Below are 27380 nucleotides of genomic sequence, written 5' to 3' on the forward strand. Positions count from 1 at the left end.
TGATATCCTTTGATCCTTTGGGCTCTAAGACAGGGCAAATAATATCCCTGCACGTGTATATATAAAATAAATGTTTGGGAGGACCTGGGTTCAAATATGGCCTCAGACACTTCTTAACTGTGTGACCTTGGACGGGCACTTAACTTCTGACTTATACTTAGTATTGATTTTAAGACAGAAAGTAAAGGTTCTTAAAATAAATAGAGCAGCTGGCTTAGAGTGGGAGGGAATGGGGAGAAGGGGTTTATGCTAGTCTCCAAAAAAATGTGGACACTGATTCAAAAGTATCATGAGCAGAAAATAACCTATTATTTTTTGAAGATGGGATTGACTCTCCCCTTGCCTACTTTTAAATTTAATCAACCAAAAGTGAAGACATTCCTACTTAACATTAAGTAGGGGAGGTTCACAAACCACTTACTAAAATGAGATACACCTTCAGAAGCAACTGACTGCCCCTTGGGCAGTGCTAAGTAAATTTAAAGACTACAATTGGTCCCTGTAAAGTGGAGGAAGGGACAGGAAGTAATGTAAAAAAAGGACTATAAAAGATGATGAACTTCCTGTCCAAGAGGTCTATCCTGAATTTTCAGGTTGGAGGATCTTCTCCTTTGGGACTTCAGTCTCGGCTTCACTTGGACCCGGGACTCTGGCACTTGAACTGTTTCTGGTAAGATCTTTGATCTTCTCCCTTTGGACTTCAAATTGGGTGAGTGAAAAAAGCTGACCCTCCTTTCCTGGCTTCAGGAGAGTTTAGTTCCGGAGAGGTCTTCCCTTCTTGGAGGAGGACACATGGGTTGAGCCCTTGCTTAATTCACCACCAAGTTCTCCAGCTGAGGGGTTAACGAGCCCTGTGTGGGTTGAGCCAGAGGCTGGAACAACATTTAGGGTGATAAGCTAGACTTCTTACTCTACCCTCTTTCACATTTCTCTACTTTCACTCTTTCCCTCTTTTTGTAAATAAAACTGCTAAAAAGTCATTTTGACTTCAGCTGTATTAATTTTTAACATCGGTGACCACTTTCTCTTATATTTAGTCTAACCATAAATTCAATCCCTACACTTTTCATGGTAAATTAAAAAAAAACAATATCTAAGACTAGACTATAGACATGTAGGCTTAATTCTTCATTCAGAATGAGGAAGAAGTCTGCTTATAGGGAATCCTGAAACCTAAGTAATTTCTTACTCATTTCAAATCATGACACATAGGCTTACAAAGTTAAATAAATTATTTATCGACATTCCAACACAAAGCAGAGCATTCATATTTTCCTCCAACAGGCTTGAGGTCCTATAAACAACATAATACTAGACAGGTTCTAGCACTGACACTGACCAGAGAAGATGTTGCCATTCCTGGCTCATGAGGAATCACCCTCAGCTCTGTTTGTCACACAGAGAAAGGGGTTCATGCAGTTCAAGGGCATAGACAAGAAAGGGAGAAGTATAGGCTGTAGAACCAGCCTCCCAAAGGAGATGCAAAGGATCATTGAGTTCCAGCTCTCAATTTCTACTCAATAGCAGCAGATACTTGACTTTAACATGACAAAAAGATAACAAAGTCTCAGGGCTGCAACATTATAAGCTTTCTATCCAGAGGGCTTTGGAAAGGTGAAAAGGAATCCAGTTTTTCTCTTCTAGGTTCCAGGAGTAAGAACACATTTGCCTGATCACCAAATCTCCCTAACATTAAGACCAAAAGGTCTCATCTTTAAGGTCAAAACCAGTAGAAGACAACAGCAGCTCCTTCATGCAGAACTCTGGGACTCAGGATTTTAAATAACCCAAGTACAGTCCCCTAATATCTCTCTCCTCCTGTTTACTTATTTATTCATTGCTTCTGTTCCTGTACCATGTCACCGATTCCTGCATAAAATTCTTGAAAGCTGGTTCTTCATGGCTTTCTTCTGTAACTGGAAAGGAAAAAAATAGTGAAAATTATAAATTTTCTAATTACTAATAATTAGCTACATGGATAGGAACTGTTCTCATTGTACTCAATAGGAAAGATACTTTGTTCCAATAAAATCTGGCTAATCTCTTTATCCAACCAGGAAGCTCTGTGAGACCTTTACAAATACATGTAGTACAAAACATGTAAGGAAGGCTTTGCCAATTGATATTGCTGAGATTTTGGGAAGTCAGGTCAGCATGTGAGCATTAGAGGAGTTAAGGCAAAAAGGCGGATTTGGTTCACAACTCATGAACTCCTTCTAACCAAGTTAAACTCTCAAGGGTTTTAAAAATAAATCATCCTTCATATCCTGTTAACACTTAGGTTTCTACTATAGTGAATAATCCAGCTGTGTATAAGCCAAAATGAGTCTCCTCTGCTCTTTCCCCCCTTCAAAGCAATTCTAGGGGGCTCTAAAATGATATCAGACTAAAAAAAGTCTTGAAGTTTAAACAGAATTATTGAACTACCCAAGGGCAGCAAAAAGTCTTTAAGAAGCAATTTTCTGTTACTATAACCCAGTGGTTCCCAAACTTTTTTGGCCTACTGCCCCCTTTTCAGAAAAAATATTACTTAGCCCCCTGGAAATTAATTTTTTAAAAATTTTAATAGCAATTAATAGGAAAGATAAATGCACCCGCAGCCATCACCAACCCCCTGGATCACTACAGTACCTACCAGGGGGTGGTGGCGCCCACTTTGGGAATCAATGCTATAACTGATACCATCTCTGATCTCCTTGGCTACTGATGACATGCATTAGAAAGTAGGAATTTTACTCTAAAATACAGGTATCCCTTTCCACATTCCAAGTAGTTAGGGACTCAGTGCCTCCATATCTGGAAAATCCAATTAAGATTTATTGGTCTTCCCTTTGTACCACAGAAGAAGTCTAAATTTTTTCTTTTCCTTTTACAAGGTTTTATGGTACCTTATTGTAAAATTTAGGTTAAGTATTTGACCACAGGCTATATAGGTAGGTCAGTGTTAAAATACTTCTACATTTCTAGCCTTTCTGCGTCATTTGCTGGCTTTCACATTCTTTTGCAAACTTTAACTTTTTACTTATTTTAACCGTATTTATTTTTTTAAACCCTTACACCTTCTGTCTTGGAATCAATACTGCGTATTGGTTCCAATGCAGAAGACTGGTAAGGGCTAGGCAATGGGGGTTAAGTAACTTGCCCAGGGTCACACAGCTGGGAAGTATCTGAGGCCAGATTTGAAGCCAGGACTTCTCATTTTCTGGCTTTTGTGTTTATCTGAGGGCTCTGCAAATCTTCTCCCAAAGTTCCCATTTAATTTCTTATGCTAATCTGTAATATAACAAAACTGTGAGGGGGAAAGTCACAACATGGAAGGGATACCTGTAATTCCAAAATACAAGTTTCCTGGGTAGACAGCTCCCAGTGGAAGCAGCTCTCTATCTCTACAAAAACATTCTAGTTTGTTGCCTTCAGTGCAATTGTTTTCTCTCACCTTTATGGTCAATATCATCTGTATCACTATCTTCTTCATCCTCTTCTTCCTCATCTGCTGTACCTCGTGTAAGAATCAGATCAGAAGGCGTCACTGCAGAAGCTGAACTGTCTACAAAGGAAACACAAATATCGTTAACTTGCTGCAAAAACAACTCCTATGTATTTCTCAGCAAGTATAACTGCTCAGTAGCTTCTTAAAGAAAAATAATTAATTTGAGAAATTGGGAGACCTCAAAGAGTTACCTGCCCTATTAAATAAAGACTAAATGAAGGCCTTGATCATAAAGGGAGGGAAGGGACTAAAGTGCCAGCTGCTTTAGGAATAAGCAAGGCTAAAAGGAGTAAAATTAAAATTGACAGAAAAAAGACAGAATCTTATTAAAACGGAATGAAACCTTGGGCCCATTTGTTTTATCTCATCTGGTATATAACCTTCCCCTCCACCCTGAGGCCTCAACCTGAGCAGCCACCATTTTATCCAGATGTTAGCCAAGGCCATATTTCAGGTTAGGGTTCCAGTAGTCATTTGGGATGGAAACCTAACCCTTTAGAGTTTTATATCAATTATAAAGGATCTGTGAAAAACCAACAAAGAGACAGATTCCAGCTCCTATGCACCAAACTTATAAAGACCTAAAATGGTCACTGTTGGTGTGGCAGTGAAAGATGAACATGCTAATGCATTACATGATGATCTAAACCTTCTAGAAAAGAATCTGGAATTATCTGAGAAAGTCACTTACGCTGTTAATAACTTTTGACCCAGAGATCTTACTAATGGGCCTATACTCCACCCCAAAGAGATCAAAGACAAAAAGGTCCCCAAAACACCAAAAATGTGATGTGAAATCCAAAAAAAACTAGAAACAAACTAAGTGACCACTGGCAGGGAAATCAATGAAATTTGGTATGTCAATGAAATGGAATAGTATTTCACCACAAGATATGATGAATATATGAAAGGATTAAAAAACTTACATGAACAAAGAAACCAGAACCAGGAGGAATAAGTGACTTCAATACTAAAATGAAAACTAGGACTAAGACACCTGAACTCAGATGAAATGAAGGTGACCAATTCTCGGCCTCTAAGACAAATGATGAAGCACATTACCCTCTTCTAAATAGAAGAGGGGGCGTGAGAAGAAGGTTACATGTGCTGCCAAACATAGCTGTTCTATTCTGTCTAATTGTTTTTCTTAGTTATGTGAGAGAATTATATGGGAGAAGGGAAAGGGATCATATATAGAAATGACTATGGCATAAAAAAAAGATACTAATAAAACCCAAATCTTATTTAAACAATAAAAATGTTCATAAAAAGGCAGCTACTGTAGTACAGTAGATAAAGAGCACAAGACTTGGATTCAAGAGGATGTGGGTTCAAACCTGGCCTCAGATACTTCCAAGTTATATGACCCTGGGCAAGTCATTTAATCCCAATTGCCTAGCCCTTACTGCTTTTCTCCCTTTGAAAAGATACTTAGTATGGATTCTAAGACAAGAGGATAAGGGTTAAAAAAAAAAAAAACAATAATTTCTAACTTAAGTCCACTGAGCTACTAAAACGCATGAATCATGAACACTAAAAGTGAAGGGCAGGGGCAGCTGGGTAGCTCAATCAGGTAGGCCTGATTGAGAGTCAGGCCTAGAGACAGGAGGTCCTAGGTTCAAATCCGGCCTCAGACACTTCCCAGCTGCGTGACCCTGGGCAAGTCACTTGACCCCCACTGCCCACCCTTACCAGCCTTCTACCTATGAGCCAATATACAGAAGTTAAGGGTTTAAAAAAAATAAAAATAAAAAAGTGAAGGGCAATAACTTCAAGCAGATCCCAAAGTCACTGTACCAATTGTTATATTTAAAGGAGGTCACTTGTATCTATTTGAGGTAATAGAAATGATGTGCAGAGAGGACAAGATGACACTTCTCCTTTATAACAGTTGCCCAGGCAGGATCCTTCAGGTCAAAGAGGTTTATCCCTTCAGGACCCACCTGGGGTTAATTGATATATTAATTGGGCTATTCAGCTGGGATAACGTTGATATTCTGACTGCATTGTCTCCCTTCCCAAATGAGCTTTGGAAAACAATTTAGGAAAGTACTTTATATATATTAATAAGAAGGATAAGGGTAAAGGACTAAGGTATAGGAGACCCTACTTTAATTGTTACTAATGAAACTCTCACTGTTGGCAAATGAATAATCAATGTTAGCTTCCCTCTGGTTCAGCCTGGCCAGGACTAAACCAGAGTAGGTAAACTTCTGGGAAATCTTCAGCTTCTTCTTCTATAGATCTTAGCCTTAACAGTTGAGATATATCCACCCTTTCCACCCTCTTCTTCGTCTCCTGCCCACTTCCCGGATCCCTCCTGGGCCCTGGGAAGCCTAGATAACTAGATGATGAAACTCCCAATATCTAGGGGCAGTAGACACCAAGGTGGTGGTCAGGTACAGGTTGATAACGGTATATCAAGGACAGGAAGAGCTTGCAGAGTAGTGTTTGCAACTCTCTCACTCCAAGACCAGGATCCACACCAATCTCTAGCCTCAGCACAGGTAAAAGACCCAGAACTTCTGCTCAGGGTTCTCAACTGCCCCTCCTGACTCTCTGGGAACATTCTATCCAACTGACTTATCTGTCAATCATTGAATGAACTTCAAGCCTCCAGAGATTCAATATAACACAATAAGTCCCTTATTTGAAGGAAGATCCCAAAATTAGCAACATGAAACAAAAACTAGCTAAAGAGGAGGCTTCATAAATCTGTCACACATATCAACCTATCAGAGACTCTCTTCTGCCCCACAGATCATTAGTGTATTCCTTCCTAATGGAGGAAAGTATGGTGTTCCCCAGCTCTAACAGACTCTCAGGTACCTGTGGCAGCTGCAGGATCCAAGGCCACAGGCCCCATGTCCTTTCGAAGACGGTCTAGTTGCTCTTTTTGATGCTGGCTCTGTGCATGGGCCTATACAAATGAAGGGGAAAAAAAACACCATGGAAAAGAAAATCCCTGCTACTAGTCTTCTGAAAAGAAGTTAATAGCAATGGAAAGATTCAGAAAGAAAGGATTTGGATGAAAAGGAAAGAGAAAAGAAGGGACCCCAAAAACCAGGGGTTCATAAAGGGCTATAACTGGAACTAAGTAAAATAGGTACATCTCATAGGCAGGGAAATGAAATTCCTTTCAAATATAAGTGGTCAAAAGTTCAAAGACAAAGGACCAACTTGGAGATACTAGTTTTAGATCCAATCCAGAATCTTACTTTATGAACAGGCATGTGGATGGAAGCTAGTGACTGGCATCTTCGCCTGCACAAACTATGTCCTGGGCTACATGTACTAAGTAAATTTAGTTCTGAAGAGGATCTTTTAAGGTCATCAAGTGACTTTCTTGGCATTTGAGTTGGTGCTTTTCCTACTCTAAGAGATTTCTAAGACAGGAAATTCTATAGCAGAAGTCGCAATCTCACAGTCAGGAGAGCAAACTTCAGTGTGGAGGACAGGAAGAGAGAAGGTATATTCTCAAAAAGGAAAAGCAGAACTCTACACAAAGTGCTATGTGGTAGGTGCTATTAGCCTCATTTTAGAGATAAGGAAATTAAGGCTGAAAAATGTTGTGACTCACAATCACAGGTTTATGAAGCCAGATTCAAGCACTCCATCTACTGTTCTACTCTGTCTCTTGAGATACACCTTTATCAGATTCTTTATTGTCCTTCAAGGCTCAACAGAAGGGCCATCTCCTCCACATAGCCTCTCCCTTCAATCCCCAATCTCTCCTTCCTCAAATATTCCTAGAACACTTTGATATCTCTTGTCTCTTCTTCCTGTCCTCTTTTCTCTGTTCCCTTTATAATATTTGTACATGTATATTTACTATCCCTCCAAAAGGATGTGAGGTTCCTGAGGATAGGAGTTATTTTTTATCTCTATAATCCCAATTGTGCCTTACACTGAGTGGGTGATCAATGTTTAGTGAACTGAATTTATTGTTTAAAATACCACAAAGAAGCCCAATTTTCAAATGTGAATTAAGAAATCAGAACTTGAGATGTTAAGATGTAGGGAAGAGAAGATTTGGTGGTGAACCCAAAGACCAGGTTCATGTGGCTTTGTGACCCCAGCAAAGCCCATGACCTCTGAGAAAGATGAGTAAGTAGACATACATTTCACCACCTCCTCAGCCCAGCTGGGAGGAAAATGCTTTGAAAACTGTAAGATGACACTTCACTATTCTTTCTGTAAGAAGAAAAGCTACAAGATGGTGAATAAACACATTTAAATGAAAAGAACAGGCTTCCAAAAGTGTCTTGGAATGTATCCATGAAAAAAAGCCTGTGAAGAGAACAGGCAGTTCTCTTTCTTACCAGTGTTTTCTTCAGACGCTCATATTCAGGGCGATACTCCCTAGAAAGAGAAAATGCCTTTTTAAATGTCTTTCCTCAACAGTAATCTGTCCTAGGCCAAGTACCTACAACTCCCATCACTAAAGGGACCATTATGACCAAATGTAGTTAAATAAAGGGATCTGCCTAAACCTCCAACAGGTCAGTAAGATACCTACTAATAAGCAAAACTACAAAGCAACTAAACTGCCAATGAAACTAGCAAGTGTAAATAATTCTTGTTGAAAAGATCTGCTTGGTTGAAGAGTTGAACATTAGGAGGAAGCTTAAGGTGAACAATAGATGTCTACTAGGTTCAGAAATCTTGACATGGAATTGTGATGGGCTTGAATACTAAGCAGGTTGAATGTAATAAAAAGTCCTTGTCTGAAGAATCAAGAATGTGTCAGAAACAGGCAAATCTAACCAAATAGGAGACCAGTGCCACCCAGTACGGGTAAGTGGACATATATAAGTGCTGGGCAAAGGGGATAGGGAGGGAAGAGAGTTTTTCTGTGGAATAAACATGTTTACAGGTTGTAGGTGTCCTACTTCTGTTAAAAAGTCAGATGTCACCCAGTCAATGGAAGGAGACCCGATACATGTATGTAACATGAATCAAATGCAAAAATGGAAGAAAACCTGAATGTTTAGCCTAAACCTCATCCCAGAAGCATGGGTCCCAATGTCATCAACAACATCTTGACTTCTTACCTTTCATATTCTTCTGTGGCACTGGTGACTTGCACAAAGAGTTCTTCTAAGCCTGTGCCCAAGACAGCAGATACCCCCACCACCTGCCAAAAGCATCCCAGAATCCTATGAGCAACCACTGAAAAAACTTGGCTTTAAAAACTGTAGCTCCTCATTTTTTAACATAGCCAAATGAGAATTTGTTTTGCTTAATATACATACTTGTTGCAAGGATATTGTTTTACTTTTTCCAATAGGTGAAGGGGAGAAATAGGAGGGAGAAAACAATAAAATGTTTGAAAAAAAATTTTAATTGTAAACTTTAAAATATTCTCTTTATGTTGTTTTGTTAAAATACTTTTTGTTTTTTAATGTTCAAGGGAAAGAGGATTTAGTCCCTTTAAAAGGCCTCAAGCAGAAAGATTTTTTAAAAAATCACACACCATACCCTCCCCCAGAAGCATACAGCAGTTTGGCAAAAAGACATTTTTAGGAATACAGAAATGAGAGAATAATAAGAAAGCAAGCAAGGAGGAGTGACTGATTTGATATAACTTCTTTTCATAAACCTACTACTGTAATCCACCAACTGCACTCTTCATTCACCACAAATGTGTGCTCCTCTTGCCTATCAAGCAGATACATTCTTCTAAGGCCAGGTGGCATACAACTGCCTCAATTAGGTTTTCCTGATTTCCCCATCCCACCTCACCAGGAAGCAATGAGTCCCTCTTCTAAATCCTAAAATAGTACTCTTCTCTTCTCTCATAGCACTTTACCTGCCTAGATTTTTAAGTTCCTTGTCAGCAGGACCTATATTGTACTTAATGTCCTCACCTCTGACCCTCAGAATCTCTAATAGTTCTTAGAGTTCTCTAAGATTCAACTCAAGCACTACCTTCTGCATAAAAAATTTTCTGACTATACCAGCTATGGCTCTTTTCCCTTAAAAAAAAATCACCTTGAATTAATTTTGTAATATTTTAGACAGTTTTATGTTACCTCTCTGAGGGAACCTAAGTTTAAAAAACAACACTGTTTTTTAATTTTGAATCCCAAATTCTCTTCTTTTCCTGAGAGTAAACAATCTGATATAGATTTTACATGTGCAATCACATAAAACATTTTTCCACATGTTTGTAGTCATGTTGGAGAAGAGAATTTGAATAAAAACAAAATAAGAACAACAGCAAAAAAAGGAAGTGAAATGTAACATGTTTTAGTCTGTATTCAGCCTCCATCAGTTCTTTCTCCAGAGAGAGACAGCATTTTTTAATCAATGAGCCCTTGAGGAGATTGTCTTTGATCCCTGTATTGCTGAGAATAACTAACTCACATCATTCATCATAAAAGATTACTATTACTGTGTACGATGTTTTCTTGGAGTATCTAAGCTTTTTAAGGGCAAGCCCTGTTTTACTTGGGTCTATCTTTGTTACACTTAATCTGTGCCTATTTATTGATTGATCAGGAATAGCTATTTGAAAGGCCAACCAAGTATTTCCCACTTTTACTCTACTACTATCAAAGGGTTACTATGATAAGATCCAGGCTAACATCCTGGGTAGAAAGTTTACAAGTCTTCCTTAATGTAGAAAGGAAAGCCAAGTTTTAGTTAAGCAGCTGGCAAAAACAGTTGAATGTATAGATAGCGGTATGTTTATATTCCTTTAAATGTTTCCTAATTTGCATGTTATATTCTTGTTTTTCCTACTGTAAAATGTTAAATAAATTATGCTCTTATTTTAACAGTTTTACTTAACAAAGAATCAGAGCAAAAATTTAGTTTACCACCCAAGCTTTTTTCAAAGTTATTTTTTTATTTGACCTATTCAGCCAAAGAAAACAGCTGAAACCTCTCACACTTTTGTTCTTTTCTGAATCAGGTTTAAATCAAAGATGGCCCTTTCATAGATTATCCAGGTCATTTAAGAGATGAAAGAAAGTGAAGGTGAAAACTTACTCTGAGTGAACTGTAAAACTCATCCAATACCAGACTCATAGAACGAGTCAGATTACTGACGTATGTAGTTTCTTGATTTAAGGCATCTTGGAAAGTCTCAAAATCCTGCATCCATTCCACTGCAAAGCTATGATCAATGATGTCAGTCTGTATTAGGCAGAAAAAATAGACTGGGTTTCAGAATTGAGGACATAGTTCATAAGGCAGGTAAATGGAAAATGACAACAAGAACTCAGACACTTCCTAGCTGTGACCTTGAACAAGTCACTTAACCCAAATCACCTAGCTTTAAATACTCTTCTGCCTTGGAACCAATACAGAGAATTGATTCTAAAACAGAAAGTAAGGAGTTAAAAAAAATACTGCTGCTGATGACAATGACAACAACAAAAACAATGGTTCATATGAGCACAAAAGCAAAATTAAACATTTAAAGAAATGGAAATCCTATACCTAAATATCAGATAAGCATTAAGTTGAAAAGTTTACCAAGGCATTAAAACTGTTGTCAATTCAACTTCAGTATACATAATTCCAAGTTCAACAGCCAGCTGCTAAAAGATTTTTGCCTGATTTCTTCCAGGAAATCAGGCAGCAGAATGTTGAGTCACCTCTGGCTCCTCCATTGCCTTTTCACAGATGTTCAGCCACAAGCTACAGTGGATTTTTTTAAAAAATGTTTTGAATTTATCCCTTTTCCCTTTTCATGGCCATTAACTCTTAAGTTCAAGCCTTTATTACCACATACCTTTACAACTAGAATATCTTATAATTAATTGCTCACCTTGCCTCTGGTTAGTTTCTCTACTACCCTAATCTATCCTAGTTGGATAGACCTAAAGTAATTTATTCTTTTAATATAGATTTCACTCATGACATTTGCCTTTTCATCACAATCATTTCTGGAAACTTGTCCCTCATACCACAGACTAAGTTTTCCCTTGTGAAAAAAGAAAATTAAATAAAAACGCCAGGCCCCGAATCTCTGGCATGAAAAGAGATCTGTAAACATGTATCTTTACCTACAATCAAATACTTCATCCACTTCACTAGGGCTGAGAGAGCCTTCAATATTTTAGCTGGACACAGACTCCTAGAATCCCCTCCTCTTACTACTTCTGGAAAAAGTAATCATGTCAAAACTCCAATTCCCACTGAGACTACAGGCATCTCAGTGACTCCTCTGGCCACTCCCTCATATCTTTGGTCTTCCCCTATTTAAATGAAAACTTCCTGAGGGCAGGAACTGGCTTGCTCCTTTGTTTCCCTAGCCCCCAATTTCAGCACAGTGCTTGGCATGTAGTAGTAAATGCTTAATAAATGCTTTTAAATTCACTTATATCACCTCCCTGCTCAAAAACCTACAAAGCTTTTCATTTCATGCTTAACAACCTTTAACAGGTCCCTGCTTCCCACAGGATCAAGTACAAGGACTTTCATAAATGGACTCAATGCCAACTCCCTCCATCATAACTCTGTGAAATTTCCAAGCGAGACATACTAGTCTACTTCCTCTCCATGCAGAAAGTTCTTTACTTTTCTGGCTCTTTACCCCACACCATTTTACCTCTGAGATGGAAGAATATACTCTCTCTTTACATCACATCCATTAAAAGATAGTATCTAATAACAGGATCTTAAAAAAAATGTTTGCTGAACTGAAGACATCCCTAATAATCTAAGCTAAAATGATCTCTAAGTACTTCCTCTGAATACTTATTATATGCAAATATCATACCTTGCCATTAAATTTTAACCATTTTTTTTGCCCCAGTTAGAAGATACAATAGCAGGGAAAGTCATAAGTAGATGCAAAAAGCAGACAATTTACAATGTAAATGCCAAACATCCCTAGTTACTAGCACATATGTTCAAGACTAGTGAATGTTAGCATTCATTTTGACTAGCAAGTCAAGTTTTTTCAAGTTTCATTTGTTTTTTAGAAATTATGTTCGGACCCAATAAACCATGCAAATTCTTTTTTTCCTCCTCTCTAACCCACCTTATCAGATCAACAGATGATCAAAACCAAGCATTACTGAACTACAATCTATAGTTGCTGAATCCCTATTTCCTCCATTCTCTCGGCTGCAGCAAATAGCTTCTGGGTCCACAGCAAAAAATTCCTCCTCCCAGGTTACAAAATGATTTTGCCCTCTCCAGTCAAGTGATCTCTTGTGTCTCCTTACCAATCCCATCTCCTACCACAGATATTTTACCACAAACATTAGTACCTCCTCCTTAACTTGTGTATGTTCTGTTCTGTCCAGAAGAGCTTCTTCAGTCATCCTGAGGTAGACTTCTTAGACAGACTGATCCTTTTCCTAAAGAGATCTCATAGCCTAGCCTCCTTTTTTGGCAATGCAGATTACTGAATCTACCTGTTCTCTATAACCTAACGTAATCCTTCTTACCCACCAAGTCTCCCTCAATAAGAAAGTATTAAAAAGGAGGCCAAACTTAAGGCAGCTTAGACACTGAATATCATCACTCATTTTTACAGCTTGACAGCATTTATGAAACAATCCAGTCCTCTACCAGATAAGGAAACTGAAACCAAAGAGGTAAAATGCTAACATTCACACAGACAACAGAAAGGTTAGACCTAGACCCCACATTTACTACCTCTCAGTTCTGTACCCAGGCCCCAAAATGTTGAGGGATACCTACCTTATTCATGACCACAATGAAAGGCAATTTAGTTTTATACAGGATACTGAAAAAAAGAATCAAACACCAATAAGTAATAAGTAGCATCCAGGTAAAGTATATGTTCAGCATCCAAGGACTATTAGTTCAGAATGATAAACATTTCTTCCCTCTAGGAGGAAAATGTAACTCCCTTCCCCACTAAAAAAAATACTAATTAGGGGGCAGCTGGGTAGCTCAGTGGATTGAGAGCCGGGCCTAGAGACGGGAGGTCCTAGGTTCAGATCCGGCCTCAGACACTTCCCGGCTGTGTGACCCTGGGCAAGTCACTTGACCCCCATTGCCTACCCTTACCACTCTTCCACCTATAAGTCAATGCACAAAAGTTAAGGGTTTAAAAAATTAAAAAAAAAAAAAAAAAAAATACTAATTAAAGGCTCTATCTTCTTTAATATGGTGATGACGGATTTTGATATTGTTAATTTGCAAATGAATACAAAGTTATTAATTAATGCTCATGTCTAGAGGTTATTTCACACCCCTAGAATTAGAAGTGAAAACACCACTGCTAGAATGACCAATGTCAGCTGTAAAGGGAGGATGTTTTCATATATTTCCTTCCCCTTGACCAAAGTTGTATACTATGGGTTCATAATGTTACATTTAAACAATCAATAAGCACTTAACAAAAAGCCTTCTAGATCCCAATGCAGCTGCTGGGTTTGCTAGTTTTGGTTTTTTTTTTTTGATGAACTGTTTTTCTTGTAACAGGCAGGTGAGGATTAAAAGAGAAGCATCAGGGTGGCAGGGGGAGGCCAAGCTCACTGTGGAGGAAGGGGCTATGGAATAAAGAGAGAATATACCTATCATTTTTAAAAATTCTACTCCTCCTAGTAACCAAGTTTCTATGGCAACCAAGTTTGACTTGCTATATTAAAACGAAAGGCAAAAAATGAAGTTCTCAAGAGCTAAGTCCCCAAACAACATTAATGTAATGCTGGTGGAATTGTGAACTGATCCAACCATTCTGGAAGGTAATTTGGAATTATGCTCAAAGGACAATAAAATAAAGCAGCACCCTTTGATCCAATAATACTACTATAAAGTCTGTATCCCAAAGAGAAAATAAAAAATGGGAAAGGACCTTTGTACAAAAATATTTATAGTTGCTTTTTTTGTGGTGGTAAAGAATTGGAAACTGAGGGGATGTCCATCAATAGGAGAATGGCTGAACAAATTGTGGTATATGATAGTGATAGAATACTATTGTACTGTAAGGAATGATGAACAGAATGATTTCAGAAAGAGCTGGAAAAATATAGATGAACTGATATAGAGTGAAATAAGCAAAACCAAGAAAACATTAGACACAGTAACAGCAATATTGTGAAATGATCAAATGTGATAAAACTTAGCTACTAACAGCAATACAATGATCCAAGACAATTCTGAGGGACTTATGACAAAGAATGCTCTCCACCTCCAGAGAAAAAACTGTTTGAGTAGAAATGCAGATGAAAACATTTATTACTTATTTATTTGGGTATATGTTTGGGGGTTTTGGTTTTATAAAATTATTCACTTGTAAAAATGAATAATATGGAAATATATTTTGCATGATAATACATGTATAACCCAGAGTGAATTGCTTGCCAGCTTTGGGAGGGGGCAGGGAAAAAGGAAGGAGACAATCTGGATCATATAACTTTGGAAAAGATAGGTGGAAATTTGTTATTAAAAAATAAAGAAATAAAATTTAAAAATAAAGATAATTGTGGGAGTAGAAATCCAGAAGAAAACATAGGATTTATCATATATGGGTTTAGGATTTGAGTTTTTGGTTTTAAAAGATTACTCTATTACAAAAATGAATGCTATGGAAATAGGTTTTGAGTGATAACACATGTATAACCCAATGGAATTGCTTGTCAACTCCGGGAGGAGGTAGAGAGAAGAGAAGAGGGAGAGAACAAGAATCATGTAACTATGGGGAAAATTTTTTTAAAATAAAATAAAAATTATATTAAAAAAACAAAATCTAGATGACCCCAAACACAAATTCTCTTGATAATGTCCATGCTGGGCCTCTTGCCTCAAAGATCTTAATGTACTTGTCAAAACCCATCAAGTTCTCTTTCCTTCTCTACTACCTATACTTGAATTTAGTCAAAGCAGTGGCTAGGCCCTGTTGCCTCTGATCATTATTAACTTTGCAAACTCATTTATTACTGTGATAGCAAAACAGTCTCAGACACAAAGTGAATATCTATTCAGCAGAATGAAACTGAACAAAGGTCCTTCTTCATGATACTCCTATGATGTGAAGGATGGGACCTCTTTCATAAGTACCAAGTTGAGGAGTTCAACTGAGGGAATTCCTAGGGACAAGAAGCTTCGACAAAGAATCTTCTTAAAACAATAAGAGAGCATATGCAGAGGTGGCCCTGGCCCTTCCAGATGCCTTACCTGCATGCATACAGCATGTTGGACATGAAGGTAACAGGATTGGTGCTTCTAGATGTATCCATCACATAAATGACAATTGTTGGAAAGGAGGATGCCTGAAGAAAAAGGTGAGCCAAAGCCTTGTCAGAGGGATAACTACTGCTTGACCCTAAATCACTCTGCTACCTTTCCAAGCAAAAGATGCCCCATCCTTGGGACTGCCATTGTTCCATTTCTTAAGAGACAGGTTATGAATCTGAAACTCAGCTCAGCTGCAGGGTTTTCCAGTAAGCCCTTCTGATCTCTTCACTTCTCCCTAGGAGTTCAGGGCTGGTTCCCTTCTCAGTCTCTTGATTAACTTGTCTAGGCAAATGCTTTATTCCAACCTTCCCCTCAACAGATGCAAAGCTTTCATTTGAGAGCAGGGACTCTAGGTTTTTGTGTTTACCTTGTCTAGCACAGGGTCTGACATATAGGTGGAGCATAGTTTTTGTTAAAATGAAACGAAAATGGGGGTTTTATCACTCTAAATCACTCCCCAACAGTGATCTCTCAATCACAGGGTACAAATAAAACTTACCAAGGCTTCGGTAATAATTGTACCAGAAGCTGACCAAGTGAAGACCTCAATCTGTCCAGGTGTATCTATCAAGACATACCTGTTTTAAGAATAAATATTACTATGTATTAAATATTCTGCATGAAGGATTTCATCAGCCACTGTACAGAAAACTATTCCATCACACAATTCTGTCCACTCCTAAAATCTGAAACCTTTCAATTTAATATAGCATCAAAGATTTGGGTATATTTTTGTCTTCCTATTGGATTATGGCTGATTATGTCCAATTAACATTCAATAAGGACACAAAAACATACTCCCAAAGTCATCTTTGTATCTATAATTGGACAAAGATAAATAATGTGTCATCATCTAAATATAATAATACATTATTTCACAAGCCAAGGGCAATAATATAAAAAAAACCATTGTCCTTGGAAATGGATATTTGAGACAGTAGATTAAACTGAAGATCATAAAGGAGATAGTTCAAGGAGAAAAGTTGACTTTTCAAAGGACAAACAATGAAAGTTGCCAGGGATTCTGAAATGCTCTATGGCAGGATCTATCCAGAGCTAACATCCTAGAACTGCTTAAGCACCGTATGGTTAGAAAAGCAGGACTAATTTTTTAGAAATATAACTTTAGCCAGGTGATGACTTTGTAGTTCCTATGAAGTGCCTTTAATTTTCTTTAGTAAATGTCTCTAAATCTGAAATCAGGATAGAATGACAAAGCTAACAGCAAATGTTTCTCTCCACTTTCCTGACTTGAGCTCCAATATTCAAAACCAAGAACTCCACTGCTCATAGTAAATATGTCTGACAGAGCAGAGCTATGGGGAACGCAATAGCGTGCCACAAAAGTCCCAGGGGAAATGTTTAACAAAATAAAGAGAAATACAATAAAACAGACAACGTAAATTTGTGGTTTTCTAAGTCAATACTCTTTTTTTATTTGGGTTTGATGTCAGTGGTTCAGACCACTGGTTCCCCTGGTTCAGATAAACACTGGAGATGAGCTACTATCTCAGGCAATAATTTGTTTTTGTTGATTCATTTCAGTTGTGCCCGACTATCTGTGACCTCATTTAGAGTTTTCTTAGCAAAGATACTGGAATGGTTTGACATTTCCTTCTCCAGCTCATTTTTACAGATGAGGAACTGAGGCAAACAGAGTTAAGTGACTTGCCCAGGGTCACATAGCTAATAAGCCTCTTGAGGCTAGATTTGAACTCAGGAAGATGAAGCTTCCACCCATCACTCTATCCCCAGTGTCACCTAGCTGCCACAGTAGCTAATATTTAAATAAAAAAGACTGTACAAAACCTTCATAGTTCTCTTCCTGGGCAAAATTATTACCCAAAAAGTTTGTTGTTTTTTTTTAAACCCTTACCTTCCGTCTTAGAGTTAATACTGTGTATTGGCTCCAAGGCAGAAGAGTGGTAAGGGTAGGCAATGGGGTCAAGTGACTTGCCCAGGGTCACACAGCTGGAAAGTATCTGAGGCCAGATTTGAACCTAGGACATCCTGTCTCTAGGCCTGGTTCTCAATCCACTGAGCTACCCAGCTGCCCCCACCCAAAGAGTTTTTAATAAAATTAGCATTCTCTCTTTTTGAGCTATGTGAGAATTATGTCTAAAAACGTAGGAGGAAAGGATGCTTCCAAAAAGACTGCTGAGGAAAAAAATGACATAAGCAATGTTACTCCAAAGCAGGGAGGGGCAGGTTTCCCAAGAGAGAAGTCTAGGAAGCAAATTATTGAAGCCAGGCAAAATTTCCAGTCTAAGACTTTCTTCCCATCAGTGACCCAGAGACTTTCTTAAAGAACTTAGGAGTTATTTGAGGATATCCAGTTTAATGGTTTTCTACATATGGTTTTATACAGCTCCCTCATTGTACATTTTTACTTATTTCATATGAGTAAGTCTAATCTGCCTTAAACCAAAGCCATAGATTTCTTATATATATTCTATAGCACTCAGTACACTGAGCACCCATACTAGGCACATAAAAGTGTTCAAAAAATACTTGTTAATTTAGTTACTCACTGTGACATGTTCTGAGACTTCTCAATAAACTTCATGACCTAAAAGGAAAGAGAATTGGTTCTTGAAGGTCTTTGGTACATCCATAGGTCAGAAACTCTCCCAAGACAAGCAGCAGCACACAAAAAGACTCCAAACTTGAAAGTACATTCATTAATTTCAGGGTGCTGAGGCAGCTAGGTGGCACTGTGGACAGAGCACCAGGCTGGAATCAGGAGGACCTGGGTTCAAATTTGGCCTCATTCACTTCCTAGCTTATGACCCTGGGCAAGTCAATGAACCCCAATTGCCTAGCCCTTGCCACTTTTCTGCTTAGAATCAATAACTTACTATTAATTCTAAGATGGAAGAGGAGGGATTTTTTTTTTTTAATTTCAGGATGCTATACATCCCAATTACTTCTCCCATTTCATATCCTTCTGTTCTCATAATAAATCATACAAAGATCCAAACTGATTTAGAAAAAAATACTCTAAATACTTCCAGGTTTATAAAAACAGTCTATGTTATCTCATTTGATCCTCATGACAAACCTATAAGGTAGATACAGGCATTATCTCACTTTACAGGATTCCGAGGTTCAAAAGGCAGCATGACTTACCCACAGTAACACAACTGATGTTGAAGGTAAAATATGAACTTAGGTCAACACTCAGTTCAGAGCTCTTTTCTCTGTACCATGTTCCCCCAAATCAATATTTATTTATTTTTATTTTAAAATATTTTTCCATGTTTACATGATTCATTTTCTTTCCCTCCCCTCTCTCAGAGCCAACAAACAATTCTACTGGGTTGTACAAAAGTTATCACTTGACACCTATTTCCATATTATTCATTTCTGCTATAGAGCGATTTTTAAATACCTAAATCCCAAATCATATACCCATATATACATGTGATAAATGATGTCATATGTTTTGCTTTCGCTTTTCTACTTCCATAGTTCTTTCTCTTAATGTGAATGGCATTCTTTTACATAAGTCCTTCAGGAGTGTCCTGGCTTGTTGCATTGCTACTAATAGCAAAGTTCATTACATTGAATTGTTCCACAATGCTTTACTTTCTGTGTACAATGTTCTTCTGGTTCTGCTCATTTCACTCTCCATAAATTCACTGAGGTTCTCCCAGTTCATACAGAAAGCCTCCAGATCACCACTCCTTATAATACAATAGTATTCTATCACTATCATATACTGCAATTTGTTCAGCCATTCCCCAATTTAGAGACACCCCTTCATTTTCGAATTTTTTGCCACCACAAAGAGAGCAGCTATGAATCCAAAATCAATATTTAACTAAAAATAATAGCCAACATTTATGTAGCACTTGAAGATTTGCAAATGATTTACATAGTCACAACAAGATAAGGGATATTATTATTACCCCCATTTTAAAGATGAAGAAACTGAGGCTGAGAAAGATTAACCAACGGAATCACACAGCCCCTAAGTTGCTATGGCAGGGCTTGAATTTAGGCCTTCTTTATGTTAAGTCTTATGCTCTATCTACTGTGAGGTAACAACATGGTAGGAATACAATGCAATGATTTAGGTTCAGAGATGAGAAACCAAGATAAAAAAAATCTCATTCATGACTGACTTTGATCAAGTTATGTGAGCAATATGTAAAATAGAGAAAGTTTAAATCTGCCTTACAAGAATGAGAGAACTACTAATAGATTAATGATTATAACTTTCCATAGAAAGTGATTTCAAAAGGCTAAATGGTTAAAGAAGACTTTTATATTAATAAACATTCTTCTTCCACCCACAATGTGGCTACCAAGGAAATATCAGAATGCATGTCAGTAACAAAATAGAAATAGAACCCTGAATTTCTGGCTTTATAACTATAAAAATATTATTAAATGCAAAAAAATAACAGTAATTGATATGTTTCATACTTTCTTCCCAAGTGTTTTCACATATATAATCTCATCTTATTAACACAATAGCCCTTGTGAAGTATGAAGGATAGACAATATTTTAAAGAAAAAGAGAAAGATAAGCAAACAGACACAGAAAAGTTAAGTGGCCTACCTAAGACTATTTGGCTATAAAGAAGCAGAGGTGGGACTAGAACCAACTCTTCTGACTCTTGAGTCCAAAGTTCTTTTCTACCACAGGAATCTTCCCTTGTAGGTTTACTCAATTAGGGCATCCTAAATAATGTGTTGACATTTTCTACATTAAGTACTGATTTATTCAGCCCTTTTCTTCCTAAAGTGATCAAACCCATGCCAATAAGATCCACATCGTACTGTTCTATAAAATATACATACCTGATCAAATCTGGTAGCAAAGAGATTAAGGGAGGTCACTATGCCACCATTGGGTCCAAGTCCATATCTAGACACAAAGTTTAGGAATTCAAATGTTTACAAGGGATTTCATAGAGTTCATATCTAGTGTACCCCACACACAAACATCACTCTTGGCATTAATGTGAGAGGTAGGCTTTGAAAAACTGCAACTCCAACCTCCAATCCCCAAATTAACATATCAACAAAACACTCAGAAAAACTCAATGTGAATGGTTATGTCTTTCAATCTTTATTTTATAAGGAAGGAAAGGTCTCTTCTTAAAATCTTCCAAATTTTAAAAGGTTATTTATTACAAATTTAGATTTATGGGGGCAGCTGGGTAGCTCAGTGGATTGAGAACCAGGCCTAGAGACAGGATGTCCTAGGTTCAAATCTGGCCTCAGACACTTCCCAGCTGTGTGACCCTGGGCAAGTCACTTGACCCCCATTGCCTACCCTTACCACTCTTCTGCCTTGGAGCCAACACACAGTATTGACTCCAAGACAGAAGGTAAGGGTTTTAAAAAAACAAAAACAAAAAAAACAAATTTAGATTTATGTTAAGAAAGGCTTCTATATTAGCAATAGTATCTTTCCCAGACTTACCTGCACATTTTTCTCCTTTAAAAAAAATTTAAGTTACTTCACTGCAGTCACATGTTTGGGCTAGAATTTGTCATATACTTCAAAGTCTTCTAAAGTTAAAAATGTAGCCAGAAAGCAACCAAACAGGAGTTAGAAAATACTAAAGTAGAAATGGAAAAGGATACTGTTTCATGACTTCCTTATACTTCACTGTGTCCCGAATATCTAAAAAAAAAAATAAGCAGATCAACATTTAGGAGATACCTTAGGCTTTTAGAATATACCACGTTAGAGCAAAAGTGTTGCACAATAAAGTAATCTCTATTTTGTTTTAAGTGAAGAATTTCTTCCTCACCATCAGAATTTGTCCTTATGGCTATTTCCTATGTGTTCCACATCAGAAAGTAAGAATGTGGAAATAGAATGAGTGGAAAAACAGTACTACATGAAGAAAGAACAAAAAGGGTAAATTCAGCCTATCAACTGTTGTTGGCAACTATAAGTCAGACTTCTAGGATATTCTAGACAATTTTCTCTTGGACCAACCTCTCATGCTAGTTCTCTTTCTGCACAAAGGTAAACGTCATGTTTGTGTGTATACGTGTTAATCCCCTTAGATTACAACTCTCTAAGAAGAGGGTGTTTGGAGCAGTAGGATGGCCTCTCCCACATCATGAGGGCTACATCCCTCACAAAACTAGAAGGGACTTCAAAACTCATCTAATCATGAATTGCCAAAGAGGAACCTCCTCCTCTGAATCCCTGAGGAGTGGTCATACAAGTTCCACCTGAAAACCTACAGGGATGAGAAATCCATGAACTCTTGTAACAATCAATCCTACTTCTCCACAAGCTCTCATTGTTAGACCACTTTTCCTTAAGGGACCTTAGAGGCTATTAAGCCCAATGGGATTGGGACTTGCCCAAGGTCATAGGGCTAGAAAGTACCCAAGGCAGGATTGGACCCCAGAACTCCCTACAATACCTTCTTGCCCCAGGGGCATTATATAGAGAGCTACTTATAAACCTTCACACACTAGAACTTCCATTTTAAATAAATGTCCAAGTAATCATATTCATTCCTCATTCCAATCCATCCCAACTCTCTAAAATGTTTTCTACACAGTGCACTCAGCTTTCTTTTCTTTCTCACAACTCCTCAGCTTCCTTTTAGTCCGTGTCTTTCCATATTAGAATGGAACCTCCTTGAGGGCAGGGACTATCTCTCTTTCTACCTATATTTCTATTCTCAGAACTTAGCACAGTGCCAGGAATACAGTTAGAACTTAATAAATCCTTGCTCAGGGGACAGCTAAGTGGCTCAGTGGATTGGAGATAAGAGGTCCTGGGTTCGAATCTGACCTGACACCTCCTGGCTTTGTCGCTGCCCTGGGCAAGCCTGGACCTTACTGCTATTCTGCCTTGGAATCAATAAATAGTATTGATTCTAAGACAGAAGGTATGGGTTTTAAAAATATAAAATAAATGCCTATTCACTTGATTTGATTTTTTTTTTAAATTTTTTTTAAACCCTTATCTTCTGTGTATTGGCTCCTTGGTGGAAGAGTGGCAAGGGTGAGCAATGGGGGTCAAGTGACTTGCCTAGGGTCACACAGCTGGGAAGTGTCTGAGGCCGGATATGAACTTGGGACCTCCTGTCTCTAGGCCTGACTCTCAATCCACTGAGCTACCCAGCTGCCCCCATGCCTATTCACTTGAAATGAATTATGGCAAGTCAAAAATTTACTTTTTTTTTTTTTAAACCCATACCTTCTGTCTTGGGAGTCAATACTATTGACAGCTGGGAAGTGTCTGAGGCCAGATTTGAACCTAGGACCTCTCATCTCTAGGTCTAGCTCTCAATCTACTGAGCTACCCAGCTGTCCACAAAAATTTACTTTTCTGATACTTTCACTCACTGCTCCATGTTGGAAAAGTAGCACATGAACTAATAGGAAGAACCTTGGACTTGGATGTCAGAGACCTAGGTTTGAACCATGTTCTGCTATTTCCCAGCTGTAACTCTGGGAAAGAACTTTTCTAAGCTTTATCTGTACAATAGGGCTAATACTTTTATTATGTACACAATACAGGGAGATCAAAGGATCATAAGAGTTAGAGCAGGAAGAAGTCCTAGGGACCATAAGCTCTACCCTCTCATTTTACGGATGAAGGAATTGGGTCACAGAGGTTGTTAGGTGACCTACTCAGGGTCATACAATTATAAAGTATCTGAGGCAGGATTTGAACTCAGGACTCCCCAATTCCAAGTCCAATGCCTTATTCATTATATCACACTGCCTCTAGGCTGTTGAAAGGAAAACTATTTGTAAACCTTAACATACCAAATAAATCTGAGTTGCAATGCTTTTAGCTTCTAAGATCAAATATTTCCTCTACATGATATATATATCGCAAGGTCTCAAAAGTCTGCCTCTTCATCCAGTTTGCCCTTCTCTGAATATATCCCAATCAATGATCTTCTCAAAAGACTGCACAAAGAATTACCTACAATATTCCAGATGCAGTCTTTTTTTTTTTTAAACCCTTAACTTCTGTGTATTGGCTCCTAGGTGGAAGAGTGGTAAGGGTGGGCAATGGGGGTCAAGTGACTTGCCCAGGGTCACATAGCTGGGAAGTGTCTGAGGCCAAATTTGAACCTAGGACCTCCTGTCTCTAGGCCTGGCTCTCAATCCACTGAGCTACCCAGCTGCCTCCTCCAGATGCAGTCTTGAGCCACTCTCACAAGATTTGAAACAAATTCTGAATGAGCCTTTCAATAAACACTTGTGAGAGGAGTTCTTGGGGGGGGGGGAAGCTTTTAGGCATGATCCAATTAGAAAATGAACCCATTTCTACTTGATCCTTATTTCATGAGAAATATATATTTAAGAAACTTCAGATTCATTTTATTGTTCTGCCTCTGGAAACAGATTAGGTTAAAAGTTGCTATGACCTATGGCATGTGAACACTCACCATTAAACTTGGGTGTCAAAGAGTTAACCCACAGTGGTTATATAAAGAATGGGGGGGGGGGAACCAACCAGCTTTGAATACAATAGAACCTAAGGTCCTTAAGGACAAAAAACATTCCATTTTTGTTTCCTAGGTGCTCACCCGGATCAGAATAGTAGGACTGGAACTGTGGTCTCATTGATAGAATTCTGAGATAAAGAAAATTCCTTGTACAAATGAAGGTTATAACTTCTGCAACTCAACCACATTACAGCTGCTTCAAGCACTGAATTCAGACTCCACTTTGCTTCTCCCCTAGCAAATCATTTAACAAATGAATTAAATTAATCTTGGAATAAGAGATTAAACAACCTTTCAGCACAAATTTTTCACTGTCACAAGCTAAAATCAGTATCTCAGCTTAAAGATTTCCCTCCAATTTACAGGCATCTTATAATAAATACCAATATAATTTAAGGTTACTAGAAAGGGTTAGAAGTAGAATAAAACTATGGCTTGAGGATCACAAAGCCCTAAAATACAAACCCATGCAATCCTTAGAATCAACAACTTGGGATCACAGATTTAGAGCTGGAAGTGTAAGTCATGTAGTCTAGAAAAAGATGTTCTTTAAGTAGGCACAATTAAACTGTACAAAAATGTAATGAGGTGCGCTGGCCTGGAGAAGATTCCTAATCACTAGAGAGCCTTCATGAGGGACAAGATGAGTGACTGAGCACGTGTCAGGTATATTATAGTTGGTAGTAATGAATGAGTGATTTCGTTGTCAGATGTGTGATTGACTGTAGAATTAGATCAATCAACAAGCATTAAAGGTCTTCCATGCATAAAAATAAAACTGTTATGGCCCTCATAGTGCTAGACAGACCAGATTTCTTCCAATTCTTAAGAGAGTTTTGAGTCTCTTAGACTATCTCAATGTTTATTTTTGAGTTAAATGGCTTCACCAGTTTAAAATCAATTCTACACATATTTGTATTGGCACATAATTTTTTTCCATGCTGTCATCTCACTTAAGACTGTAAATTCCTTTTGAGGAGCTTTTACCTTTTTATCCTGTTTGCATGGTGTTGCATAGTGCCAAAGCTGACCTGTGTCGCCTTAATTTCTCAAATATTGGCAAATAACGTTAATCACGTTCACCTAAGCAAACAGGGCTGCTGGGCAGGAAAAAGGGAGGGATGGGGCAAGGTGGGCCTCTGAAGACTGCACAAAAGTGGTCGAGATGCAAGAGAACACGGGCCTACAGTACTCGAGTCACCATTTCTCAGGGCTCCCAATGCCGCGGGTAACTTCTGGCCCGTGCACGCGCACTCACCAATGTTGGCTGGAAAGGGGACCTCGTGCACGGCGGGGTCCAGGTTGATCACGTAGGGCGGCGAGCCCAGGCCGTGAAGGTATCCCGTGAGCCTCTGCGGAAGAAAGCGGCGGGAGACAAGGGGAAGGTGAAGGTCCCGCCATCCTGCCCCTACTTCCCGAGTCAGCCCCAGCCCGGCCCCCTAAAATGTGGGCTTTTTCCTGCCTCTCGCTTCTGCGCCACACCTGTACAAAGGTCGTTTTCCCAGACCCAGCCATCCCCAGTACAAGGAGACACACAGGAGGCCGAGGTTGGGGCTGGGAATGAGGGCCCTCTGGAGTCTCCCGAGCCTCAGGTCCTGAAGAAGGATCCATCTTTCCCCAACGTAAAGATGAGTCTGCGCAGGGCGGAGCCGGAAATGACTTTAGGAGGACCGAGTAGAGTTCCGACTAGGGATAGGCAAAGTGGGGCGGGGCTGGGGGCGGGGCTGGGGACAGGGCCAAAGACCTGGGAGGATTTGGTGGCTTTGCGCTCTCCTTTCCCTCCAGAGTCGCAACCCAAACGTAAGACTTCGTTTTTCCGTCCCTTTTCCTGCCCTCTGAGCCTGTGCAAGAAGCCGCCAGAAATGGTTTTAGAGGGACAGAAAAGCCGATCTGTGAGCAGGCAAAATGGAGCCAGATCAAAGCGTGCGTCGTTTCTGGCGACTCCGTCTCCTGACTCGCAGGCCCGGAAGGCTTCAACTGCCCATCCACGAAAGGCAAGCCAGCACCAGAAGTCGTTAGAGAAGACTTTAGAGAGCCAGAGTCTAGTTAGGAAATCGCCGTGGCGTAGTGGCTCGAATATGAAAGGGGGGCTACAGACCTTGGAGGAATGGAGGCCAGAAAAGGAGTCTGCACCGCAACCTGCGAATGGAGCAGAGTCCGAGGCGAAGCCAGATTCCCAGCAAACCATCCCTATTCCGGCGCCCAAGCTTATAGCGTCTCTAGATCTGTCTACCTCAAAGCCGAAGGCTTTAGAGAGCACAGGTAATGAGACTCTGAATCAGTCGACAATGGAGAACCAGGAGAGATTGGATGATAAATTAAACTTGAGCCCGTCAGCGAAGTCGCGCTGGAGCCTGTCGCCTAAGTCGCGCGTGAGTCTGTCGCCTAAGTCGCGCGTGAGTCTGTCAGCTAAAACGCGCTTGGTCCTATCGGCCAGGTCACGCTTAGGCTTATCAGCTAAGTCGCGCTGGGGCTTATCGTCTAAGTCCTGGGGCATGGGCAGTCCAAAATCCTCAGAAGACGAGAGCGGGGAGGAAGACAGCGAGGACACCCTAAGCTCCAAGGTCTTTACTGCCACTTCCACTGGCACAAGCAAGAAAGGCTTGGGTAAAGGAGAGTTTTGCATCCTCTGTACAGGGCCCAAGCCCCCTCCCCTAGGAAGGGTCAAGAGTTCTGAGCAAGTCGGCCCTGGGCAGATCCTGGATAGGGTGCCACCTATAGGGATATACATCGACACTTGCTGGTTGCCCAGATGCTTCAGGAAGGAGGAACTGATGAAGAGTCAACTTCCTCGAGGATTTACTTCTCTGGCTTCTACCCCTGCCAGCCCTGTATACAATATCCAGCACTTTTGGGATCAACAGTTGAGTGCCCAGGGCAGGTGGGTTGGAGAGGACAAAAGGGGAAACCCTCTTCTAAGCCGATTGGGCGGGGTGAGGGTAGGGTAAGGGAAGGGGTAGCTAGGAAGAGGCTAAGGGGGAAAAGCTTTTTCTGCTCCCAGCAGGCCACCTGCCTCGGATTAAGTAGTTGGAAGGGACCTCAGTCTCTAGTGAATCCCACTCAGGAAACAAAAAACCCTCTCTACAAGATGCCCAAATAATAATAGCCTTTGTTAGAGGACTTCCAGAGAGGGAACCATTCAATCAGTCAAAAAGCATTTATTAAGCACATATCCCATACACTGTGCTTGTCACTAGAGATAAAAATGCAAATACAGCAATTTTCCAAAGAGCTCAAAATCTGTTGGGTGAGATGAGTACATATAC

General features: G+C 39.3%; 1 protein-coding gene across 1 annotated transcript; it reads right to left on the reverse strand.

The window, feature by feature from the left end:
- Positions 1-1222: 1222 nt before the first annotated feature.
- Positions 1223-25725, reverse strand: GPN1 (GPN-loop GTPase 1). The gene is made up of 14 exons (XM_044660988.1): positions 25597-25725; positions 25373-25466; positions 21263-21302; positions 20471-20537; positions 18193-18230; positions 16161-16239; positions 15602-15696; positions 13157-13202; positions 10487-10633; positions 8545-8627; positions 7813-7852; positions 6320-6410; positions 3437-3547; positions 1223-1916 (listed from the first exon to the last, which is right to left on the reverse strand). The coding sequence occupies exons 1-14, from the start codon at positions 25723-25725 to the stop codon at positions 1831-1833; spliced, it is 1146 nt and encodes a 381-aa protein (XP_044516923.1). The 3' UTR covers positions 1223-1830.
- Between the last annotated feature and the right edge of the window lie 1655 nt (positions 25726-27380).

This window comes from Gracilinanus agilis, chromosome 2 (assembly GCF_016433145.1).
Source record: "Gracilinanus agilis isolate LMUSP501 chromosome 2, AgileGrace, whole genome shotgun sequence".
Taxonomy (NCBI): domain Eukaryota; kingdom Metazoa; phylum Chordata; class Mammalia; order Didelphimorphia; family Didelphidae; genus Gracilinanus; species Gracilinanus agilis.

Coding starts and splice junctions, on each gene's coding strand:
- GPN1 (XM_044660988.1), bottom strand. CDS start 25,725: ATGGATCCTTCTTCAGGACCTGAGGCTCGGGAGACTCCAGAGGGCCCT. Junction 18,231..20,470: donor TTGCTACCAGATTTGATCAG/GTATGTATATTT, acceptor CTTTCCTTTTAG/GTCATGAAGTTTATTGAGAA. Junction 1,917..3,436: donor AGATGATATTGACCATAAAG/GTGAGAGAAAAC, acceptor TTTCCTTTCCAG/TTACAGAAGAAAGCCATGAA.